A 26,879-nucleotide genomic window follows, 5' to 3' on the forward strand; every position below is an offset into this window, starting at 1 on the left:
AGATCTAAAGGAGTCAAGTGCAATTTGTCACTTTTTTAATGAAGAGAGTCATAGGGATGCTTATTCAATTCCAATGCAGACACTACAAACGAGGTATTGTATGCACCATTTATACTGTGGAAGCTCCAAGAAGAATCAAGAGCCATACTAATTCCTTCCATAAATGTATCACAAAATGACCATCATGGCAAAATGAGAGAAATTTGAACATATGCAGATGCTTATTGACGATCATAATTCTCACACACTATTCAGAAATGGAACAGAAAAGTTAAGAAATAATATTGTACGCTGAACACCCACCATTACACAAGTTAAGATTGTCTGTGGATCTGTGGAGTATTAAACTAGAAGCAGATCTTGAATTCATTTTTACAAACTAGTGTAGATGTTTTAGGCCTGAATGAGGTAACAACTGACTAGTGTTCACAAATATGCTACAATGAAATACCAAAACCTTTAAAATAAAATACATTACAAAGTTTTTCACCATAACACTATGCAAGAACTGTAATAACCAAAGTTACAAGTTGAATCTTCACTTAATAACTATTGGTAAATATTCACTTACAATAGTAAACTACAACATATAAGGAAAATAAGAAGTCATGGGTGGATATAAAATCAGAGTGTAAATAGCAGTCACTGTATGAGGGATACACTACCAAACATCACATATACCCTAATTTCTAGCACAAAGTAACATCGATACTAACATACAGATCAAACAATATATGGATGCCTTATGGAATTTCTATCTGTTATTTTGGTGCTGTTTTGATATGTCATTCTGGAAGTTATAGTTATCTAGAGCATAGTGCAACACATAACACTAGTTAAGAGCTCTTGGTATGGTATACTTTGTCTGCTGCTATGGTTAAAAATTCTTATGTACTCCAGCAATAACTGTAATCTTTCTTTTTTATTTGACACTGGTATGTGTGAAGACAAAAATCAAGTGTTACCTGATGATAGCCTCATAAGGTAAAAACAGATCTGTAAGAAATAATTACTAATGGAACTACCACAGTTTGTCTGAATTTCATTGTCAAGTGAACTTTACATCTTGTTCAGGACAAGAACAAGACAGATTATTACCTTTTTAAGAAATTATTTTCTCTGCAATGAAAAATGTTAGAGTTTATACAATGACCACAACAAGAATATTAGACATGAAAAAAGAATTTTTCATTTATCTGAAGAATAAAGTTTTGGTATCTGTCCACATAATACTTTCTTTTATACAGTTGTTTGAATGATCATGATGCTTTGCTGGTGATATGTATCTCATGCTTTCTTTTCATTTTTCATATTTCCTTCTATTTAAGGCATTTTTGTCATTTTTCATGTTATTGAATCTTCTGAAGTTAAACAAAAATGGTGTAACACTTTTTTTGATAAATGAAATGCATTTTTGTTTAAAGTTAAAACTAAGTGCTATATTAGTAACTGATGTACTCAAACTACTGAAAATATTTGCATTTCTTTTCTATGTGACATTATTTTGATCCATCATTTATTTACAATTGTTGCTAAAGCTTAACAAGTGAAAAATCATTACAAACTGACTAGAGGATCAACACAAATAATAGCATTACTACATTAAGTAATTTTGCCGTTGCTCAAGTTTTAAAGCTGATGTAACAATCTATATTATTCTTTAAATGTGGTTAGATTAAAACAGTTAAACATTACAGTTTTAATTATTACACTTCAGTACTCTACCAAAGAAAATCACATGATAACATGAGACACAGCATCACAACATAATATGATCCTGAGTTGTGTATCATGACTTAACCAACAGCAGCAACTCCATAAACTTCAAAAACACATACATCTCAAGGTTTGAACCATTTAGTGAATAAAGTGTTTTAAAATTACTTACTTTTGTAGTTTTAATTTTTCATAACTATATTAACAATGAAATTATCAACTGTATCATAAAAATGATTCCCTTTGTATCTAACATGTACCAATAACTTCAGATACTGCTTTTGATTCAAATTTAAACACTTGCAGTGATCTTCTTCATTAATAAGTGACAATACTATAATTAATATATCAGTGGTAAACTGTAAGTATTTTCTTCACTTTTACTTTCCCTATTGCAGAATTGACTGTAAAGTGTTTGTGTACATTTATTGATATAAACATGATTTTTTCAAGCCTTTTGTGTTCCTTTTACTTTACCAAATAAAAGACAGGAAGTTTTGGTGATGACTAACTAAATAATAATATAGCAAGGAACTGCTCTGAAGATTTCTGACACACAGTATTTTGTAAGTTGAGTTGTAATGCAATGCAACTCATGTTGATCATTTTAGTTTTATTTTTATTCCTGTTTTATGGATAGAGAAAACTAATTCCATTTCTAATATAGTTAATATAGTACAGTATGTCCAACATTATTTACATTATACAAGTACATGTTTCAGTTAGCTTGTTGTGTAAGTAACTGAAGCAATTCCTCATGATCCATATTGTTAAGTGTATGAATGTCAATATCAAGTGCATTTGCAACATTCACCATGTCAAGGCCAAATGATTTTAACAATTCAATGAAGTCCATTTCTTCTCCTGTATAAGGGTTCTGCAGTTTTGGACATGAATGATTGCACTGTGGCCACGAACACCTTTCTATTATATGATAATGACATGAGTCATTAGAATCTCTGGAGTTCTGATGTGTGTGTGATGCATATCTTGGTGAACGCATGCAGTTGTGCTGCCTTCCTGTGGAAAAATGAGAAATAAATTATGTAATTAGAAGATTCAATGCACCAAATTAAAAATGAAGGTTATGGTATTGTATTTGAGACTGAATGTGTGTTCCTATCACCAATATCTGAAAAAAAAAAATTGAGCAGGTCCAACTGTATATCAATAGCAAAATAGAGCTTATGAATGTGAAATATACCTATTCGAGATAAGAAGAAGATCATTTGGTTCATTTTAGCTCCTATAAATAATTTACAACCGTATGTTATTTCAACCCATAATCAATAACAAAATGTGAAATTTCATTCAAAACAACTGAGTAAACACAAAGCGACATGTTAGGAATTTATTTTGTCATATATTGTGAATAATCTTGAGAAAAATTTGTGAAAAACATTTTGACAGCTATGAAACTTTCAAAACTCATCATCATTAGGTTAATACATTTACAAGCAAGTAGCTAAACTGAGAAACCAATACTTGTTTTAAGACCAATATACTCAACTAACCTGCCAGAACAACTGTAAAATGTATTTTTCACATGTAGCAATGTGATGCAGTGATGAAGATCCTGGATTCCTGTTTTGTAGGAAGGTAGATTTCAATTTTCCTTGGGTGATCCTAATTTACGTCTTCTTTCTTTTCACAAATTATTTGGAAGAAATGTGGGGAAAATTGCTTTGGATTCTAGACTCACACAGCTTAACTTTAACACAGCTTCATTAACATTGGCAGATTGCTGAATTCTATTACTTTTAACACACACACACACACACACACACCTCTCTCTCTCTCTCTCTCTCTCTCTCTCTCTCTCTCTCTCTCTCTCTCTCTCTCTTGCCCCCTCTCCCCATCCAAACTGACCTTAGAAGGCCCAATGGTACCAACCAATGCTGTGTAATCCTCAGCTGATATAAGCTGATATGTGTCACTGGATGCAAATACAGAGGGGCATGGTCCATGCACTGTTCTACTGGCCATTGTCAGTTTTCATGACCGGAGCTGCTACTTCTCCATCAGGTAGCTCCTCAATTAGCCTCACAGGGGCTGAGTGCACCACACTTGCCAACAGCACTCAGCAGACTCTGATGGTCACCCATCTAAATGCTAGCTAAGTCCAACGGTGCTTAACTTCCGTGATCTGACAGGAAACTGGGTTACCACTATGGCCAGTTGGCTTTTAACAAACCAAATCTTCATAAAATACCTCATAATGTGTAATTAGCACTGATATTTCTTGGTGATAAGTTTATATTGAGGAACACTCAGTCCAACACATTTTTCATATTTTAACTTGCTTCTTTAATGCTTCTGTCATTCATGGCCATTTACTACGTATTAGAACATTTTGGCACAAAATTAATTTAGCACTATTTAGCTTCCTCAAACTCAACGACAACTGAAATGTTCTATCTTCATGACGAAAATTTGTTACTGGAATCTGTTAACAGAGTTAGTGCTGTGATTTCTTGAACATTTGTCCCATCTGAGACAATGGTGCACCATTTGGGTTTTCACTTTTTTTATTAGATTTCTTATGATAGTCCAAAATGACATCAGTAAGCTACAATAGTTAAGTAAGTATATCATTAATCTAGTAAGGTAAAATATTAGGATCTTGTATTTAAGTAAGTATATCATTAATCTAGTAAGGTAAAATATTAGGATCTTGTATGAAATGGCTTTAATTTTTCTGTAACTATATCTCTCCTTATTTCTTTATAAATGACACCTGAACCTCTCAAATGGCAATGAAAGGAAAGAATGTAGAGCTAGTCCAGCGCACTGCTTAAAAAGCAGCAGTACTGCCACAATTTCCAGTGCATCAGTGTTCACACCACCCCTCTCTTCCAACTGTTGTCTCCTCTATGCTGGTGATATGAAGTAATTCAGTTTTACAGCTGGTGCTCTCAAGAGTAATGAATAGTCCAGCTCAACTGTTACAGCAGCAAAAATTACACATTCTCTTGAAGGTTATAAAGGTATGAGAAGTCAGCAATATCCTCAGACATTCACTGTCACTGATAACTAGATGCATAGAAAGTTGCATATGTATTTCAGCATGCAATGAATATAAATGAAATTACATGGAATTTCAGTCTGTATATGGAAGAGTTTGGGTGAGTTTACACTGAAAGTTGTTGCTGGATCCATATACTGTGCACCAGACTGATCTGCAGAAATAACTGAAAATTTTAGAGAATGCCTCAGTTCATTAACAAATATTTCCCCACTCATACTGTAATCATTTGAAAAAGTTATAGCCACTCCACAATCAATTATAAAAATTAAAATGTCGTAAGTAGTGGATGAAATAAAGCTCCTTCTGAAACAATTCTAAAACCTTTCTCAGCAAAACTGCCGAGGACAGATAATTCTGATCCATGATAGAAAATGTTAGGTTTGCTGAAGCAAACAGAGGTAATCTCTTGGAGAATGTTTACACTGAAATTCAGATCTTGGACCATGATACATTTATAGCAAGGCTTGAAGGACTACATGACTCAAGAAGAAAGATCCTCATAAGAATTAAATTTGATAAAGATAGTGTCAGTTTATTTCTCTGGTAGAGCTTGAATAGTTTAGCCTGGCAAGATACATCATATGATCAAAAATATCTGGAAACCTATTAGTGGAAGTTGATAAGAACTCTGTGCTCCCTTTGCCTTTATGATGGATTGAAATCTGCTGAGGAAACTTTCAGTGAGGCATCTGAATGTCTATGGAGGAGTGGCAGTCTTTTCTTCCATACAAGCTGAAATTAGAGACGGTAGTGATGTTGGACATTGGGGTCTAGAGTGTAGTTAACATTCTGACTCATCTCGAAGTGTTCTGTTGTGTTCAGGTTCAGATTATGGGCAGCCCAGTTCATTTCAGAAGTATTATTGTCGACAAATCCTGACTCACAGATGCTGCTTTATGACAAGTAACATTGTGATGCTGATACAAAAATCATCATCACCGAACTGTATCTCTATTGTCCACAGTACACCTGGCTTTCTTAAGTGCAATAAGGAAACTACACCATAACAATGAAAAACATTCCCATACCATAATACCATCTCCTCTGCACTTAACTGTTGGCATTGCACATGATGGTAGTAAAGTTCTTCATGCATTTGCCAAACCCAAACCCTTCAATCACACTGCCACAGGACACACTGTGATTCATCTCTCCAAACCACTCATTTCCAGTCATCCATGGTTCAATGTCATTGCTCTTTACACCACTTCAAGCATAATTAAGAACTGACTACAGAAATGTGTTGCTTACAAGGAGCAGTTCGACCATTGCACTCCATTCTTTCTAACTACCTGTGCACAGTTATTGTGTTAGTTGGTCTGTTTGTAGCACTTGGAACTCTTTATGTGGCAGAGTAAAGGTGAACCATTCTACTTGTTCTTGTAGAACTCCTGACACCAATATAAATTTTTCCTTTATTTGATCCCATTTTGTACAAAACAAATATATGATAGTTACACAAAAAAAACTATGCCATTTTTGAAGTGGAAATTCATAAATCTTTATTATTCACAATGTAATTTCTCTATTAATGACAACAACTTCTCAATTATTTTACCTGGAAATAATTCTTGTAAAGAAATATTCATAATTTAAGTTTTGTAAGGAAGAATTGGAGTTGAAATTTTTAGTGAGCAACTGGCTATTTATTTATAAATTGGTAGAGCCATCATTCTCACTTCTCCATAATAATTTTCATTTTTCCAAACTTCTTCCTATTTCAAAGTTACTGATGTTCTCATGTTCCAGAATGTTTGAATTTAAAAAAAGTGGTTATAAAGTCCGAATTTGCCCACTTCCATTAAAAGAACTTGTTACCTCTCTAATTATTTGATTTGGGAAATTTAAGTGTTTAGCAAGTTTTGGGGAACTTTGTAATCTACACAGAAGTAAAAATTATTTATATGAAATAATACCTATAAATTTGCCCAGCTTCTGGTAATACAGATTGCATTTAAGAAAAATCCTCTTTTGCTTATTATAATTTTGTGTCCCATGATTTTGCTCCTTTACATGTTATTAATTAAAATATAGTAACAGAGTTTTATTTTCATTCGTACGCATATCTGTAAGTAGGCATGCAAGACAAGGCTTGAGCCAGTCACTACCTAGCTAAATTGTAAAAAACTCTGTGTTGCTAGCCAGAACCAGTCAGTCAGTCCAATGTGGGTTATCAAAATGTAAATTTCCTACTGATTAGGCACAAGTTCGCATCTATATGTAATCACAATTAACATAGGGCAACACCTTATAATTACATAATAAACACCTTAGTGTCATTATTGTCCATAAAAAAAGAACCGTTTATTATGTGTAGTTAATGATACAAATTGAACAAGTACTTAGTGCAGTATGTAAACAAAACAAATTTCATGTTGTTTGATAGAAAGAAATTGACTGTGAAAGAGTACTGGAAAAATGTTGCCACTCTGTGAAAACATTTGTAATGTAGATGCTGACCTGTGACATTATCGCAGAAGATGCAGAATAGCACTGTCACTGTGGTGTAGTGGCTATGATACTAGACTGTTGCATTGAGGATCATGAGTTCAAAACTCACCTAAACTGTAAAACTTTAATTTCTATATTCAAGTCGAGGACATTCTAGAAGTACATATATATATATGTTCTGGCCAGAGGCAGTTTGCTCCATGCTCTTGTATGTGCAAGTGCCGAATAAACCTTCGTTAACTGAAGTTAGTGTTCGTCATTCATCTAATTACACCTTCTTCTATGTGACAGCTCCTTCTACGTGACACTATTCTGGTGGAGGCATCGGGTATTGGAACTTATGATAGCGCACACTATTGACGACACAGTGGCTCCCATCAGGCCATGACAGAGCTGCCGTTTACGTGATGAGAAACCCGAGTTCAAGCCATATTCAACAAATCACAATCTATTGTAGACAGAAGAAGAAGAGGATGTAACAATGACAGCAACTCTTTGCCACCACACGAGACATCCTTCCGGGTTCTCTGGTTACGATGGTTGAGATTCAAACAAGTGGCTGAAGGTATATGAGTGTATAGCCACATTTAACAAATAGGATGACACCGTGTGTTTGGCTAATGTGTTTTTCTACGTGGAGGGCACTGCCAAACAATGGTATGAGAACAACATGGAGAAGTTCTTAAGCTGGGAAGTATTCCAGGTGGAACTGCGCAAGTATTTCAGCAACACAATGACAGAAGTGCTGTGTCCAGGAGAAACTACAGTATCCTACATTCAAGATGTCTTGGAGGAGTGTAAAATAGTGGATCCGAGAATGAAGGAGAAAGATAAGGTTGCACATCTCATGAAGGGTGTTGCTGAGGACACGTATCAAGCCCTACCCCTGAAGGAGGTTTCAACAGAAGATGATTTCATAAAATGGTGCCATCATATCGGGACAATGCATCAAAAAAGAATTACATGCAAGAAGTTTGAATGGCTTCCAAATGTTGTATCAAAGTCTGTGATGGAGGAAGGAACTGATTTCACAAGTGTTCTTCATCAGACAGTAAGAGAGGAAGTTTAGAAGGTATTTGGATTTCATGGCGAGCAAAAAACCGAGATGCTTCAAGAGGTCATAAGGGAGGAAGTGGAACAGACATTGAACCCAATTTCTCGTCCTTCATTTCCCTTTAAAATGGTGAAAAGGTGAAGACCAAGGTGGAGTTACATTCCTACAATGCCACATGAGAACCTGTTTGGGCACCAAGGAAGACTGATGTCTGGAGGACCCAGGATAACCAACCAGTATGTCTCCAGGGCGGACGACCAGGACATGTGGTGTGCTATTGTCAAGAAAGGTGGCGGATTTTTGATTATGCCCACACCAGAAGACAGCAACCCATCTTAGCTGACGCCAACTCCGGGACAATGAAGATGAACAAGAAGATGTGGGTGCAGGACAACGTAGGTCACCATCGCCACAAGCTAGCCACTGGAGAAAATGCTCCCCAACAAGCCGACCAAGGTCTCCATCATTGTTTAGAAGCTCCAGTTGATCACCTAGCCGCCGCAACCTGGAAAACTAAAGGGTGCGACCTTGCATGGAAGTGAGGTCGCTGAAGAAAAAAAAAACCTCCGCTGTCAATCACAACAAAAATGATAGGGAACTACATCGATATCCTCATGGATGGCCGACCAGCCCAAGCTCTTGTTGACTCTGGAGCATCATATTCAGTAATTTTGGAGAAGTGCCATTGCCAGTTGCAGGAATCCATATTCGGCAACAACAAAACATCTCTGCTGAAGGTGGCTAATGGGAAATAGGTAAAATCTACAGGAAGATGTGTCATTCATGTGGGTATAAGTGGCCATACACAGCCCTTAGAATTCATAATCTTACAAGAGTGTAGTCACGACATCATTCTCAGATAGGACTTTTTGAAAGCTTGTCAGGCAATTATACATTGTGGTTGTTCGAAGATTATGCTAGACAAGATGAGATACTGTGGACAGGAACACACCCATCTGAGTGTGTGGAGACTATGCGTGCTGGATGAAGTGATCATTCCAGCAGTCAGTACTAGAAAGGCAATAGTCATGTGTCATGCCATGTATCAACCCACGGGTCTTGTAGTGAAATGTAAGAGGAGCATACCACTGAAGAATAACTTGGTCATCCCAGCCTCTGTCGTCTCATTTAAGAATGGATTCAGTGAATTGTGGATAGTTAACTGCCACCGAGAACTGCAGATCCTTCCAAGATGCATGTGTGTAGCAAAGACTGAGCCATTAATTGCAGAACAGCTGAGTGTCATAGACACCTCCCATGCCAAGTCTGTGGGCGAAATTAGTGTTACCACTATGAGACAAGATCTTCTAGCTCGACTATCACCAGATCTAAGGAACAACAGAAGAAGCTACTTGCCACTCTTGAAGAGTTCTCTGAATGCTTCAATCCACAGGTAAAGAGCACATTAGAGAAATCGATGGTGAAGCACCAGATTAGCACTGGAGACAATCAAACAATAAACCAGAGAGCATACCATGTGTCAACAATGGAGCGCTGAATAATTTGCGATGGGGTAGACAAAATGATGAAGAATGACATCATTCAGCCTTTGCAGAGCCCTTGGTTGTCACCAGTGGTTCTCGTCAGGAAGAAGGATGACAGTTAGCGCTTTTGTGTTGATTACAGGAAGCTTAATAAGATAACTAAAAAGGACATTTACCCTCTTCCACAAATTGACGATACACTAGATTGTCTGAAGGGGGCTAAGTTTTCCTCAACCATGGACATGTACTTGGAATACTGGCAAATCGAAGTAGATGAAGCTGATCGTGAGAAAACTGCATTCTTCACCCCTGAGGGCCTGTATGAGCTTAAGGTAATGCCATTTGGTTTGTGTAATGCACAAGCAACTTTTGAACGGATGATGAATAATCTTCTAAATCACTTGAAGTGGACAATGTGTCTTTGTTATTTAGATGACATTATAGTGTTCTCAAAGACATTTGATGAACACATAAAAAGACTGAGGACCATTCTTAAGTGTCTCCAACAAGGCGGACTGAAACTTAATCCAAGAAAGTGTCTCTTTGGAGCAAAAGAAATCAAAATACTTGGAAACCTTGTGTCAAACAAAGATGTGTGGCCAGACCCAGAAAAGGTGAGATCTATAACGGAATTTACAATGGAATTTCCTATTCGTAAAAGTATTAGAGATGTGAGAAGATTCCTCAGATTATGTTCTTATTACCATTGTTTTATCAAAGACTTTTGTATCAAAGCCAGGCCACTCCACGAGTTGTTAAAAGCCGATGCCAAATTTATCTGGGGTGGTGCTCAACAAGATTCTTTTGATGTGCCGTAAAAAGCTCTGATGAATGACCCTGTACTTGGTCTGTATGATGAGAGAGCACCTACAGAACTACACACGGATGCCAGTGGGTATGGGATCGGTGCTGGTCTGGTGCAAATTTCGGATGAAAAAGAGAAGGTTATAGCCTATGCTTTTAGAACACTTACAAAAGTCTAGAGAAACTACTCAACTACAGAAAGAGAATGTCTTGCTGTGATCTGTGCCATGTGCAAATTTTGACAATATCTCTATGGAAGGACATTCACAGTTGTTACAACCATATTCACTTTGTTGGTTGACAGGTCTTAAGGATCCAACAGGGCGACTCGCCAGGTGAGCATATGTCTTCAGGAGTATGACATTACCATAGTGTACAAAAGTGGAAGAAAACACCAAGATGCCAACTGCCTCTCAAGAAACCCTGTGAAAGACCATCAAGACATTGATGAAGATAGTGACTGTCTCGCTGCACTCCAGGATCTCTCTGCTAAGCAGAAGGAGGACACCAAGATATCTCAAATTATGCTTGCCTCAAACCAGTCAGAGGATGTGAAATGACAATTTAAGGTAGTTAATGGATTACTTTGCAAGAAAAACTTTGATCCATTTGGAAAGAGGTGGCCGCCAGTGATTCCTAAACACATGCGCTTAGATGTTCTACAGAAATTCCATGACACACCTGAGGACAGACATTTCAGATTTATTAAGACATACAATAGAATCCGCAAGAGATTTTTCTGGCCAGGTTTATTCAGAAGTGCTTGTCACTATGTGTCGCACTGTCGCCAGAGGAGAAAGGCAGTTCCTCAGAAACCACCTGCCCGACTCATACCGATTCCACCAGCCAAAACACCTTTCCAGTGTGTTGGGATTGACCTCCTAGGACGATTTCCAATGTCTGCTAGTGACAATAGATAGATTATTGTTTGCACTGATTATCTGACACGCTATGCCATTACAAAAGCCGTGAAAACAGCTGAAGCATTTTAGGTAGCCAAATTCATTGTGGAAGACATTTATTAAAACACAGTGCCCCAAGGTCGTTAATTAAGGATCGAGGGAAAGTTTTTCAATCGAATCTTGTGACAGAGCTAAGCTGTCAGTGCAACATTATTCATCACATGATGACTGCCTATCATCCGCAAACTAACGGGCTTACTGAATGCCTTAATAAGACCTTGGCCAACATGCTATCAATGCTCATCAGTGTTGAGCAGAGCAACTGGGATGAGGTGCTACCTTTTGTGACGTTTGCCTACAACACCACCAAACAAGACACCACAGGATTTATGCCATTTTTCCTGGTGCATGGGCGTGAAGCGACTATGACGATGGACACTGTTTTTCTGTTACATCCTCATGATGTGGATTATGACTACATCAGCCAGGTGATAACCAGAGCTGAGGAGCTCTGCAGTTAGCAAGACTTCACACGCTGCAGGCTCAAGAAAACGATCGCCGAAGGTATGACACAAGCCCCCGCCCTGTTGTCTACCAGCCTGATGACCTCGTCTGGATCTTCACTCTTGTTCGGAAGGTTGCTCTCTCTGCGAAGCTCCTCAGGCACTAATTTGGACCTTATAAGGTTGTAAGACAGTTGTCTGATGTTACTTATGAAGTTGAAGAGTTAAGTCCCATAGTACTCAGAGTGAGAAGTTGAAGATTTCGACACCGACAAGATGACGAAAGATCAGAAATACAGTCCACGTCCTTCGAATGAAGCCCTATAAGGATCCTGCAACCCAGAGTAAATTCAATGCTCCAGCAACAGGCAACAAGTGGAAAAGTGATGAAGAGCATAGCAGAAAAGGAAGTTCTAAGAAGATCACCACCAGGGTGAGCATCAGTCATCGGGAGTTGGAGTATGCAGGACCGATGACTCATTCCCAGGCTAGGAGGATATAACACCGAGAGGCTGTTCTCTTAAGGAGGGAGCAATGTCGCAGAATAAGCTGAGTAGCACCATCACTGTGGCATATTGGCTATGATACTAGATTATTGCATGGAGGATCCTGAGTTCAAAACTCACTTGAACTTTTCAATTTCTCTATTTGGGTCGAGGAAATTCCAGAAGTACCCACAAATATCAAGAATCATTGTACTGGAATGTTCTGTAACTGTATATATACCGTATGTGCTCTAGCCAGAGGCAGTTCACTCCATGCTCTTGTATGTGCAAGTGCTGAATAAACCTTCATTAACTGAAGTTAGTGTTCGTCATTCATCTAACTACACCATCTTCTACGTGACAATGTATCAACTGCTTGAATTACTGATTATAAGCTGATCATCATTATTTCACTGATGAAATAAATGTGAGAGGATAGCCTTATAAAGTGGTGAGTTTGCATTTTAACAAACTTAGTTTCTGAAAAGAAGGATCACTGCTACCAAAGTAAAATCCATGTCAAAAATCTTGTGAGTGATTCCTTCTACTGATTTCATTAGATATTTTACATCCATCCTGCTCAATGCTCAAGTGTCCCTGTCTGTTATACATGAGGTATGTGTGGTCTTAGTTTATTTGTTGTCTTTCCTTCACATTTACACTTCACAGTAACATCACCAAGAATCAAGTTGGGTAGCTTTAGAATGGTTGAAATGCCCCTGATGAATCTATTACTCAGACAACATCCAATAACTACCCACATCTGAAGTCACTGAGCTCTTCTGACTAACCCTTTATCCTGTTACTGCTTCTCTACTGACAGTATAATACTCCCCATCTCCTTTTATACTGGTGGGTCTGCCCCTCATGATACATACGAGGTGTAATGGGTATAAGTGCAGGTATTTCCAATGGTGACTGAGGATGGTGTACTGGACAGCATTATGTCAGTATTGACTTCTTTTGCAAACTAATAAATGTAGCTACAATATTATGAATGATATGTCTTTAGGTTGGTTAGTATCTCCAGGTACATGTCCAAGAGCAAGTCATTAATGCTTATTTTCCACTGGGCTGTATGTCAGGGGTTAAACTGTGGATGCATGGATGCAAAACAGTTGGTTTGTACTGGCAAGCATTGTCTACTTAGCGGCACAGTTACAACTTTTCAGAAAACATCAGTTAGTATATTATTTGACATATTTGTGGGAAGACTGTTCAACACAGGGAAGAAATAACCAAGACATTGGTGTATTCATATTAAGGTACCACATATAAAAATATCTGCACTCATACCTGCTACACCCAGTATAGTGGTCAATTCTGCATTACAAAGGGTGTCTTGATGCTTTCAATCAGATAATGTGCCTGCAGAGGAACTATGGTTCAGGTTTGGGTTAATGTTTAATGAATCTCTAGCAAATAAAGACTTAAGGGCACAGTTAAAGACAGCACAGATGTCTCATGCTCTTGAAATAACACCAGTAAAATATCTAAGGAATAGTAGTTGTTGTACAATAGCTACAAAGTAAAGCATAGAAACACAAACAGGCAACTCTTAAACAAAATGTTTTTGGCATACAGAAGAGTATTTTTGAAACGTTCAACAAGTAGCGTGCAAGATCTTGTTGCAGGACCTCTCCCACAAACTTATAAAGTTTGGGTCATTTTAAAAGACTGTCATCTTTCAGGCTTCAGTTGGCGAGGAGAGTTAGAGGATCACATGTGTGATTCAAGGTCAAGTGGGCAGAGCAGGTACAGTCAGGTCGATGACAGCATTTTAACAGTTGAATGCCAGGCTCAGTTGGATGGGAGGTGATGGGCACAAGCTGAGCACCTAATGACATTCTGGGGCTTTCTGGGAGACCGTTTCAACTCAACAAGGCATGAAAATTAAATTTACTGTCATTAATGTTTCACTTCATCTAATAAATCAACAGAAAAACAGACTGTACTACACTGGCCATGTGAATGAGATAAACTCACTGATGCCTGCAGTAAAGCCTCTGAAGGTAATGTTTGTATGCCTAATCAATATTTTCACAATTTTAATTAAGAAGACAAATGCATAGTTATGTTAAGAGGTGATAAGACAAATGAAACATATAAGATACAATTGTAAGCAATGAACATCATAAGTTTTTACGTCAAATAGTTTTGATGTGATAATCAATTTTATTATACCAAATAGAGTAATTAAACCAGAACTCAATAACCAGCAATGATAAATATATTATGATGACAGCCCTGTAATTCCATAATATCCATGTTTGCCTAAATCTCTTATATGTAGCAGTAAGATGTATTTATGGAGGGTGTGCTGAAAAATAATGCCTCTGAATTTTTTATGCGAAAACCCTTCTAGATTTTTAAATAATACAAATGTTATTAACATTCTACATATTTATGCTTCATGTCAGCATATCTGCAGCCCTCTGCCACTAGAGGGCTCTGAATAGTTGAGCGCAACATGGTGGTGTGTAACATAACTATGTCGGTGTATGAGAAACAGCATATTGTAACTGAGTTTCTAATTTGAAGAGTTCGTCCACACATGGAGCACCGTCTCCTTCAGTGTGACAATGCCAGACCACAAATGATGGCTGCAACATCTGCAACAGTACAACACCTTGGGTTCACTATCATTGGTCATCCTCCATATAGTGCTGACTTGGCCGCATATGATTTTTATCTGTTTCGAAAATTTCAAGAACACCTTCAAGGACTTCACTTTGATAATGATGAAAGAGTGAAAGCAGACATGAGGTTGTAGCTCCATCAACAAAGTGAACTATTCTAAAGTGGTGGTATCACCAAACTGGTCTCTTGTTGTAATAATTGCCAAGGTGACTATATTGAGAAATAAATATATAGACATTAGAAATAAAGATGTAGACTGTTAATAATCTTTTTTTTTAAAAAAAAAGAGCTTTATGATTTTCCACCTAAGAAATTAGGAGGCATTACCTTTCAGCACAACCTAGTAGTTATAATTTAATTCATTAATTGAATTTTCTCTTAGTAAAATTACCAGTAATTCAAAAGGGGTGGCAAATACACTATGTGATCAAAAGTATCTAGACACCTGGCTGAAAATGATTTACAAGTTCATGGCGCCCTCCATCGGTAATGCTGGAATTCAATATGGTGTTGGTCACTCTTAGCCTTGATGATAGCTTCCACTCTTGCAGTCATACGTTCAATCAGGTGCTGGAAGGTTTCTTGGGGGATGGTAGCCCATTCTTCATGGAGTGCTGCACTGAAGAGAAGTATTGACGTTGGTTGGTGAGGCCTGGCACAAAGTCGGCATTCCAAAGCATCCCAAAGGTGTTCTATAGGATTCAGGTCAAGACTCTGTGCAGACCAGTCCATTACAGGGATCTAATGGTCAGGTAACCACTTCATCACAGGCCGTGCATTATTAACAGGTGCTTGATTGTGTTGAAAGAAGCAATCGCCATCCCCAAATTGCTCTTCAAGAGTGGGAAGCAAGAAGGTGCTTAAAACATCCATGTAGACCTGTGCTGTGACAGTGCTATGCAAACCAACAAGGGGTGCAGGCCCCCTCCATGAAAAACAAGACCACACCATAACACCACCACTTCCGAATTTTACTCTTGGCACTACACATGCTGGCAGATGACGTTCACCAGGCATTCACAATACCCACGCCCTGCCATCAGATTGCCACATTGTGTACCGTGATTCGTCACTCCACACAACGTTTTTCCACCGTTCAATCGTCCAATGTTTATGCTCCTTACACCAAGTGAGGCATTGTTTGGCATTGACCAGCATGATGTGTGGCTTATGAGCAGCTGCTCGACCATGAAATCCAAGTTTTCTCACCTCCCACCAAATTGTCATAGTACCTGAGGTGGATCCTGATGCAGTTTGGAATTCCTGTGTGATGTTCTGGACAGATGCCTTCCTATTACACATTACGACCCTCTTCAACTGTCAGCATCTCTGTCTGTCAACAGACGAGGTCGACCTGCATGCTTTTGTGCTGTATGTGTCCCTTTATGTTTCCACTTCACTATCACATCGGAAGCAGTGGCCTAGGGATGTTTAGGAGTGTGGAAATCTTGCATACAGATGTATGACACAAGTGACAGCCAATCGCCTGACCACATTCGAAGTCTGTAAGTTCTGCAGAGCGCCCTGTTCTGCTCTCTCACAATGTGTAATGACTACTGAGGTTGCTGATCTGGAGTAGCTGGCAGTAGGTGGCAGCACAATGCACCTAATATGAAAAACTTATGTTGATGAGGGTGTCTGGATACTTTTGATCACATGGTGTATAAAGTCTGAGTGCACCATTAAAAACAACAGATAAAGATGAGTAAAAGGTAAGGGTTATCTTTGTGGCATAAACCTGTGACTGGTCATTAGTCGTACTGCAGCCTTTCTGTTTTCCACGGCATTAGGATGGAGAGGGGTTGTAGGTCACTTGTCTAGGGACCTTTAAACCACAGGAATTATCGACAGCACTCACTTTTACAGCAGGCTGAGTGGACTGGGGACCATCCTGGATGGACTGCAGTGAGGAAAAATTCTCACCCCTATCTGGGATTAAACCTGACACCACCAGGTCCAGATTCTATTGCTCTGCTTGCTAGACCATCATGACTCACACTTACTACCAAACCTAGGTTTGTTTCTAATGTTGCAAAATAGCTAGCGCAAAAAGCACTTCCTTTCACATATTCCTTGTAAGTTTAAATATTGTATATTTTGAATGATGGTTCATTTTTAAATGGAGACCGGAAAGGTTTTGCATACCACTAAATGCTTATAAGGGCCAGCACAACTGCACCAGTGGTATTTTTCTTGTAGTTGTTTCGCATGACAGCACTCATCTACAGACTGACAACTGGAATGAAGAAAAGGCTGACCACTAGCAATAATATAGAAAAATATAGTTATGCATATCAGGTAATGTAATAACCTTTGACTGCAGGATCAGTTATTCACAACTGTAGTTAGTCATGCCATAAAAACTAGCTGCTAGCAACAATGTGTGACAATACAAAATAAAAGAGGTACATAGGCTGTGTGGTAGGTAAAAGCAATTGGCAGGCTTTCAGTGTGGCCATAAAATAAATGTTTTACTGTGCACTTCTAAAATCTTCATTGAAATAGGATCCATAGTAAGTTTAGCTAACAAGGAACACTGAGCATATACAGGGTGTTACAAAAAGGTACGGCCAAACTTTCAGGAAACATTCCTCACACACAAAGAAAGAAAATATGTTATGTGGACATGTGTCCAGAAACGCTTACTTTCCATGTTAGAGCTCATTTTATTACTTCTCTTCAAATCACATTAATCATGGAATGGAAACACACAGCAACAGAACGTACCAGCATGACTTCAAACACTTTGTTACAGGAAATGTTCAAAATGTCCTCCGTTAGGGAGGATACATGCATCCACCCTCCGTTGCATGGAATCCCTGATGCGCTGATGCAGCCCTGGAGAATGGCGTATTGTATCACAGCCGTCCACAATACAAGCACGAAGAGTCTCTACATTTGATACTGGGGTTGCGCAGACAAGAGCTTTCAAATGCCCCCATAAATGAAAGTCAAGAGGGTTGAGGTCAGGAGAGCGTGGAGGCCATGGAATTGGTCCGCCTCTACCAATCCATCGGTCACCGAATCTGTTGTTGAGAAGCGTACGAACACTTCGACTGAAATGTGCAGGAGCTCCATCGCGCATGAACCACATGTTGTGTCGTACTTGTAAAGGCACATGTTCTAGCAGCACAGGTAGAGTATCCCGTATGAAATCATGATAACATGCTGCATTGGGCACAGGTGGAAGAAACTAAAATGAGCTCTAACATGGAAATTAAGCATTTCCGGACACATGTCCACATAACATATTTTCTTTATTTCTGTGTGAGGAATGTTTCCTGAAAGTTTGGCCATACCTTTTTGTAACACCCTGTACTCTCATGAGCAAAAGCATTCAAGATACCTAACTAGTAATGCGTAGCACTTCTTTAAACGAGATGATAGTTGCTAAGATTTCTAATATGGATTGCGTGAGACAATGGAAGCACTGGATAGCCTTTTTCATACATGACCATTTTACTGTCACTTACAACTCATGAAGATAGGTCAAACTTGGCTCAATGGCATCCTGGATGGAGTCAATAGGATTAACATCAGATTGCCTGGGGAGCAAAAAAGACTATGATATCCATGAAGTGTTCCTCCTAACACTCTGACAATTAATGGGATCTTGCTGAAAATACAGGTTGCTTGTGAGAAGCTGTAGGAGAACAAATTATAACACTGATGAAAAACAATGACAGTCATACCAAGAACTCAGTTTCATTTTATGTGAACGTCACCCAAATGAGAAGCCTGATTCCACATAATGTTGGCACAGAACTTGTAGCATCATCTTCAGAATGAGGTCTCATGTAAAACTTGGTATCTCATGGCACCATCATAAGTAAAGGCAGTCGCTGCCCAATGCATCGAAGAATAGGAGATGTCAGCATAGACACGCCCTCATGTGTTTCCTCAAGCTGACACAGGCAGAAAGTTATTTATGTCCAAGTGCAGTGCTGCTCTCCCCCAGTCTGTATGTGATCCCCCAGTGTCTCTGTAATCAGTGACCACTTGTAATCAGCACTAATGATGACAGTTCCATCTCAGCACAGATCCAGCTGTGCTCAAATAGAACACTGATTCTGAACTTTGTATTATGTTATTGACAGTTGTACTCTGAAGTGAAACAGTCTTCCTGCAATGACGAAATGTTCAGTGTTGTAAGTGTCAGTGAAGGTATCAAATACATGTAATCTGTGTGGAGACTAATTGTTTACAAATGTAACTATTTACCATCATCAGGCTGTAATAAATAACTAAAAGTTTGAGTGTATGCTGTAATATTTGTCTGACCTCGTCCTGAAGTTCTTTAGTTGCTACAACACACCATGGAACTAACAAGTTCCTTCCTAATTTAATAAACAACATTACACTTGAATGCATTCAAATGTTTTGTCAAGGAATAACATAAATGCATATGGTATGAATTTAGTGGTAATCACTGCATTTTGTTGTTAAGAAATGTGGAAAAGTGCCAGTCTGTGCAGCTGAAATGTATTATAGAGAAGAATAATCTTAACACAAACAGATTAGTGTGATTTATTCTTCCACGAAACGTTAGTGTGATTTATTCTTCCACAAAACATACTAAACACATGATGATTTTCTCATTCCCATTGCAACATGTTCCATATTGCTAATCACCAGCAATTTAATACAAATCAATTCCCAAAAGCCTTCAATAGAAATTTCACTCCAAACCTTATCACCAAATGTGAATAAAGTTCTTCATGAGTATTGAAATCATCCATAACATACATTGTTTTGAAAAATGACTCAGAGGCTATACACTAATGATCTTTGCTGTATAGTATCAAAACTTCTCCAATATGAATGCCTAAATGTCTGTTTTTGTCTCTGAAGAAGTTAGTCTGTTTCAGATTAGACATGTTAAATGTAACTTGCAGTGTCCTACAGGACTCTGTGTTTGATCAAACGCTTTTCTCATTTACATTAGTGGCATTAACAAATGTGCACTTAAAAGCTAATTCATTTATGTATGTAGGTTACACACGTACATTGATAAGCAGTGGAGTGTAATTTTCCGCCATAGCTGAGATCACTTATGCACATATGTCTGGTGGGGCTTGACTCTGAGGTAAGATAATTCACATCCTAGTGGAGGATGAAATTTTCACTACCAGTTATTGGCCAGCATGGGGAGGAGAGGTGTTGGTGTAAAGTTCCTGATACCAGTCTCTGTGCCAATTTCCTGGATTAAATTCCAAACCTCTCTGCAGTTGTTTCCAGAATGAGATTTTCACTCTGCAGCGGAGACGAGGTACTGGTGGAAGTAAAGCTGTGAGGATGGGGCGTGAACCATGCTTTGGTAGCTCAATTAGTAGAGCACTTGCCTGCGAAAGGCAAAAGTCCCGAGTTCGAGTCTCGATCCGGCGCACAGTTTTAATCTACCAGGAAGTTTCTCTCTGCAGTTCTTGCAAAGTGAGAGCATATGACACTGTTGATTGTGATACATCTGTCAAATGGGGATGTTAAGCTCAGTAGCCCCCTTGGTGCTATATGTAGGGAGCAGCCTATGTGTCAGCAATGGGTTTCAACTTTTCTCTTCTCTCACCACCATCATACAACACAAACATAACACCACACTATACATGCACCCATTACACACACCTACACTCTACAAACAAATATGCCACACAGCTTGCACATATCTGCAAGGAAACGTGCTAAAGTGTATGGAAGAAGAACACCCTTTCCCACTTGTGGCTGAACCCAACCCGTGGGATGTCCCAGTCAAAAATGCCACATGGCATCTATATTTTTAGTGGAGTGGACACACTCCAAGATACAGTCAATGAAAATACTTCTGATACAAAACCTTGGTTTGAGACAACATATTACTAAGAAACAGAGACAAAACATGAAGAAGATGTTTCCCCTTATACTACCATAGGCAATACATCAAATTTATTCAACCATACATCAGTAACATACTACAATCATGACCAAATATAAACGTAGTATGTATCAAAAAGGCTTAAGAAAATTGGTTTTTCCTGTAGTCAATCAGAAATAAAACCAATGTAGGTACTTTTAAGGTCGTTTGTGTTGCTGTTTGTAGGTCCATACTGAACTATGGCATGATTTTTGGGGAGAAACAGCTCTGGATTCAACACAACTTCTATGATGTAGAAACAAGCATTTAAAATATCAGCATGAAGAAGAATGTATAATATTGTAAATAAATGACAAAATCTTCTTGGATGATCAACAAAGTGGCATCACCATCTTGTCACAGCGTTTCAGAGAGTTTTTTACCCATCATCTTCAGGCAAAGTGACTTCACCTGAAGATGATTGATCCAAAACTCATTAAACATTGCAACAAGATGATACCACCACTAGGCTGACCACACAAAGAGATTTTATCATTGCAATTTGCTGAGAAAGCCCGCAATCACATATACTGTAAACCAGTGTCTGACCTTAAAATCTCACCACTGCCATGCACTTATGAAAACTTAGATAACTTGCTTCACAATACAAGCTACCTGAGATCCAGATCTGGTACAGGTTCATTAATGATTTATTCATGATCTAGACCCTGGGCCAAGACACTCTATCCTCTATGGCCTTAACACATTCATTCCTTTTAAGTTTACCTGGTTCTCTCCACGTAAGCACACCACCTTCTTAGATACTTAATTCCACCTCTCTTATAGCTACATGAAATCTCTATCCACCAATAGCACATCTGCTTCACTAGCTGCGTTTGCAGTGACCAAACAATCCCTTGCCCAATATGTTGAAGGCCTTAATTAAGGCCTTCACAAAGAGGTATTACCCTCCAAACTTAGTTCTCAAAATGATCTCCTATGCCATATCCACAATTTTCATTAATTCTCAAATCAACACCATAAACCAACTATAAAGGAGCAGTCCTCTTACACTTAATATAACCTCAGTCTGTAAAAACTTAACCACATCTCCTGCCAAGGCTTTTACATACATTCATTATATCCTGTGGTGAGGAACTCCCTTTCCAGAATCCTTCTCACCTCTCCCAAATGATATTATACTGCATACTCAATCATTATAGCATGGAAGTGCTGTAACAAATATGTATGAAAAGGTCTCTTGCAGAATCACAGTTTTGGGGGTTTTGGTGCTCAGATCCTAATTGAGCTAGGAACATGGGGTAAAAAGTTTTTAGTTTAGCCTGCACCATCAGCTATTTGTATACCCATTTAAACATCTGTCTTACAGTAGCTATGTTACAATCTATTAAGCAAGGCTTGAATGATGAACTGGGGCTGGCACCCAGGCAGGTTTTGTGAACTGATTCAGTCCTTTTGCAAAAGATTTTAATTGGGCTGAAATTAATGCTCAGTTTATGGCCCATTTGTATATGCACCATTCAGGTTTTATGCATAAAAAATGTAACCCTCATTTGGATTTTACATGCAAAAACTCTGGCCTGTAGTGAAACTGATGGTCCAAATTTGGTCCATTGGTGTATCGGAACTTGAGCTAAGATAAATTTTAATTGTTGTTTGGATATTACACGCAAAAAACTCATTTTTCTAAGAGGTTTGTGAAGCATGCCTATTCTTGTACAAATAAGTTTAAACTTTCCATGTAGATACATTGTGGCCCTCTGGTTCTGAGACGAGTCAAAGGACTGAACCACAGACTTCAAAGGTTATGTGAGAAGCTAGGCTGCGACTTTCTGGATTTGCGCCATAGGGTTGAGAACTGTAGAGTCCCCCTAAATAGGTCAGGTGTGCACTATGTCTCAGAGGCTGCTACTTACGTAGCTGACTGTGTGTGGGGTGCACACAAGAGTTGTTTAGTTTAGGCTACTCTCCATCCAGTCCAGATAATGACAGCAGTAGGAAACCCAGAAGTGTCATTGTAAGATCAAAAGAAATTCCTCCCACAGGTGACAGTATTAACATTCTAACAGTAAACTGCTAAAACATTCACAACAAAGTGCCAGAGTTTGAAGTGTTCATGAAGAGCAATGAAAATCAAATAATACTAGCTACAGAAATCTAGTTAAAACCTGAAATTGATAGCAGTGAGATTTTTGGGGAAAATTTAAGTGTACATTGAAAGGATAGGCAAATGGGAAATGGGGGTGGTGTATTTGTTGCAGTAGACAAGAAACTCAAATCCACCAAGATAGAAATTGAAGATGCATGTGAGACTGTTTGGGAAAGATGCAGAATCAGGGGTGGGCATAAAATGATAATTAGATCCTTCTATCGCCCACCACAAGCAAAAACCTTAGAGAAAATCTCACTTCACTTGTACGTAAGTTCCCCAATCATATTTTAATCATTAGTGGAGACTTTAATCATCCAACAATTAATTGGGAAAATTATAGTTTTGCTAGTGGTGGGCATTATAAGACATCCTATGGAAGGTTACTAAATGCTTTCTCTGAGAACTATCTAGAACAGATGGTTAGGAATCCCACTCATGATGGAAATATATTGGATCTAATGGCAACAAATAGGCCTGACATCTTTGAGGATGTACACATCGAAACTGGTATCAGTGACCATGATGTAATGGTGGCTACAATGATTACCAAAGTACAAAGGGCAACTAAAACAAGCAGAAAGACATATACATTCATTAAACTAGATAAAAAATCAGTAGTGGCATATCTCAATGAGGAAGTTGAAACTTTCAGCACAGAGCAGAAGCATATAGAGGAACTCTGGCTCAAGTTTAAAAGAATAATTGATCATGCACTGGATAGATACGTACCCAGTATAATAGGTGAAAAACAGAGCATAGGGCTATTGATAGAGAGATGCTGAATTAAACACATTTGGCTGTCAAGAGAGCAATGCATGATGCTTTGAATGACTAGCATAGCAGAATATTGTCAAATGACATTTCACAAAATCCAAAGAAATTCTGGCCATATGTAGGGGCTGTTAGTGGCACCAAAGTGTTTCCAGCCCCTAGTGAATGAGACAGGAACTGAAATTGAAGGTAGCAAAGCAAAAGCTGAAATGCTTAACTACATTTTCAAATGTTCCTTCACAAAGGAAGACCCACGAGAATTGCCCAATTTAATCCTTGTACCACTGAAAGAATGGACGAAATAAATATTAGTGTCAGTGGTGTTGAGAAACAGCTGAAATCATTAAAACTGAATAAAGATCCAGCCACCGGTGAAATCCCTGTCAGATTCCATAGTGAATTTGTGACTGAGTTAGCCCCTCTTCTAATTATAATCTATCATAGATCCCTCGAACAAAAAACCTTGCCCATTTTTCTGAAAGAGGCACAGGTCACACCCATCTACAAGAAGCGTAGTAGAAGTGATCCACAACACTACTGTCCAATATCTTGACAATGATTTGTTGTAGAATCTTAGAACATATTCTGAGCTCAAACACAATGAGGTATCTTGAACAGAATGACCTTCTCAATGCCAACCAGCATGCATTTCGAAAACACTGATCATGTGAAACCCAACTTACTCTTTTCTCACATGACAAACTGAAAGCTTTGGATCAAGGTAACCATATAGACGCAGTGTTTCTTGATTTCTGAAAAGCATTTGACTCAGTACTGCACCTGCATTTATTGTAAAAAGTATGATCATATGGGGCATCAAGTGAAATTTGTGATTGGATTGAGACTTTTTAGTGAGAAGGACACACCATGTTATCTTGGATGGAGAGTCATTTTCAGATGTAGAAGTAACTTTGGGTGTGCCCCAAGGAAGTGTGTTGGGACCCTTGCTGTTCATGTTATATGTTAATGACCTTACAGACAATAACAGTAAAATCAGGCTTTTTGCAGGTGATGCAATAATGAAGTACTATCTGAGAGAAGCTGCATAAATATTCAGTCAGATCTTGATAAGATTTCAACGTGTTGCAGAGATTGGCAACTTGCTCTAAATGTTCAGAAATGTAACATTTTGCACTTCACAAAATGAAGAAATTTGTAGTATCCTATGACTATAATATCAATGAGTCATTGCTGAAATTGGCTAACTTGTACAAATACCTGGGGGTAACACTTTGGAGGGATATGAAATGTAATGATCACCTAGGTTCAGTTATGGGTAAAGCAGATGTTAGACTCCGGTTTATTGGTTGAACATTGGGGAAGTGCAAACAGTCTACAAAAGAGATTGCTTACAAATCACTTGTGTGATGAGTTTTAGAATATTGCCCAAGTGTGTTGGACTCATACCATGAAGGACTAACAGAGGATAATGAATGTATGCAGACAAGGGTAGGACGAATGGTCACAGGTTTGTTTAGTCCATGGGAGCATGTCAAAGAGATACTGAAGGAACTGAACTGGCAGACTCTCGAAGATAGATGTAAACTATCATAAAAAAGTCTGTTAACAGAATTTCAAGAATCAGCTTTAAATGATTGTTCTGGGGATATACTACAATCCCCTATGTATCACTCATATAGGGATCGTGAGGATAAGATTAGAATAATTACTGCATGCACAGAGGCATTCAAACAATATTTCACCGAGCAAGGTGGCAGAGTGGTTAGCACCATTGGACTTGCATTTGGGAGGACAATGGCTCAAACCCACATCTGGTCATCCTGATTTAGGTTTTCCATTATTTCCTTAGATCACTTCAGGCAAATGCCAGAATTGATCCTTCGAAAGGGTATGACTGATTTCCTTCCCAATCCTTCCCTAATCTGAGCTTCTGCTCCATCTGTAATGACCTCATTGTCAATTGCATGTTAAACACTATCTCCTCCTCCTCAAACAATCATTCTGCCCATGCTCCATACATGAATGGAACAAGAAGAAACCCTAATAACTGGTACAATGGGATGTACCCTCTGCCATGCACCTCATGGTGGTTTACAGAGTGTATATGTAGATAAATGGTTAAAGTCAAAACAAATTTTTTTATCAAATAATTTTTATCTATTGTTGAGATACGATGGTTTAAAGTTGAGCTAAATGTAGCACATAAAATCTGTTCTTACAGGAACTGAATGTGTGGAAACAGTTTAAATTAAATCAAATAAATGAAAAATGCATTAATATAATGAAATTGAAATCTCTCTTTCAGAAATCTAGCTTCATTCAGATTTTATGTGCAAAAAACAAGTTTCTTGTCATGCCGCAGAGCATGATGCAGTGCACAGCATTCTTGACTCCAATGGCTGCCTCACAACCTGTGCTATCTATATCCTCCCCTCCAATTCCAGCTTCTCTGAATTGTATAGATGGGAGTTGTAACATCACATCCTTTGACCTTTCTTGCAATACTCCTGGCCACTGTCCCGACTCCCCGCCATTTTTGTCTCTATGCAACAATTCCTCTACTCTAAAAATGTGCTGCAATTGCCCCTGTCTTCACCAGCATGGACTCACCACTGTCACATTCCCATCCTAGTCTTTCTAGTGTTTTGATGCCTCTTAGTTATCATCTACCCTTCCTTTCACCCACCCTTGTCTTGCCCTCTTCTTTGTTCCTCACTCCCACTCCACAAAACTCAACACCATATCACATTTGGGTTGCAGCACCAAGACAATGTAGCCATGTACATATGTGTGTGTGTGTGTGTGTGTGTGTGTGTGTGTGTGTGTGTGTGTGTCTTTGTTAGTCCATTAGTTCCAAGGAACAATTTTGTCCAAAAGCCTTTGCAATGCCTCAGTTATACGGAAGGGAGTAGTTACTTTTATTCAATCCAGTGTTTGAACTACACCCTTTTCATGATCTTAGCAACATTCTTAATCTGTAATAGGAATGTCAGTTCTCTTATGATCAGTACCTAAAGCATGATATTTGACAATTGATGTATTCATAAATCTGCTTATGCCGACAATGCTGTTGTTCTCATTAT

The 26,879-nt window shown here is 38.5% G+C and overlaps 1 protein-coding gene across 1 annotated transcript in view; it reads right to left on the reverse strand.

Moving 5' to 3' along the window:
* Positions 1-2,434: 2,434 nt before the first annotated feature.
* Positions 2,435-26,879, reverse strand: part of LOC126470787 (palmitoleoyl-protein carboxylesterase NOTUM) — a 338,465-nt gene continuing 314,020 nt past the window's right edge. Inside the window, exon 13 of the mRNA XM_050098797.1 lies at positions 2,435-2,736. Within this exon, the coding sequence (XP_049954754.1) occupies positions 2,435-2,736 (302 nt within the window). The remainder of the gene's footprint in view (positions 2,737-26,879) is intronic.

This window comes from Schistocerca serialis, chromosome 3 (assembly GCF_023864345.2).
Source record: "Schistocerca serialis cubense isolate TAMUIC-IGC-003099 chromosome 3, iqSchSeri2.2, whole genome shotgun sequence".
Taxonomy (NCBI): Eukaryota; Metazoa; Arthropoda; class Insecta; order Orthoptera; family Acrididae; genus Schistocerca; species Schistocerca serialis.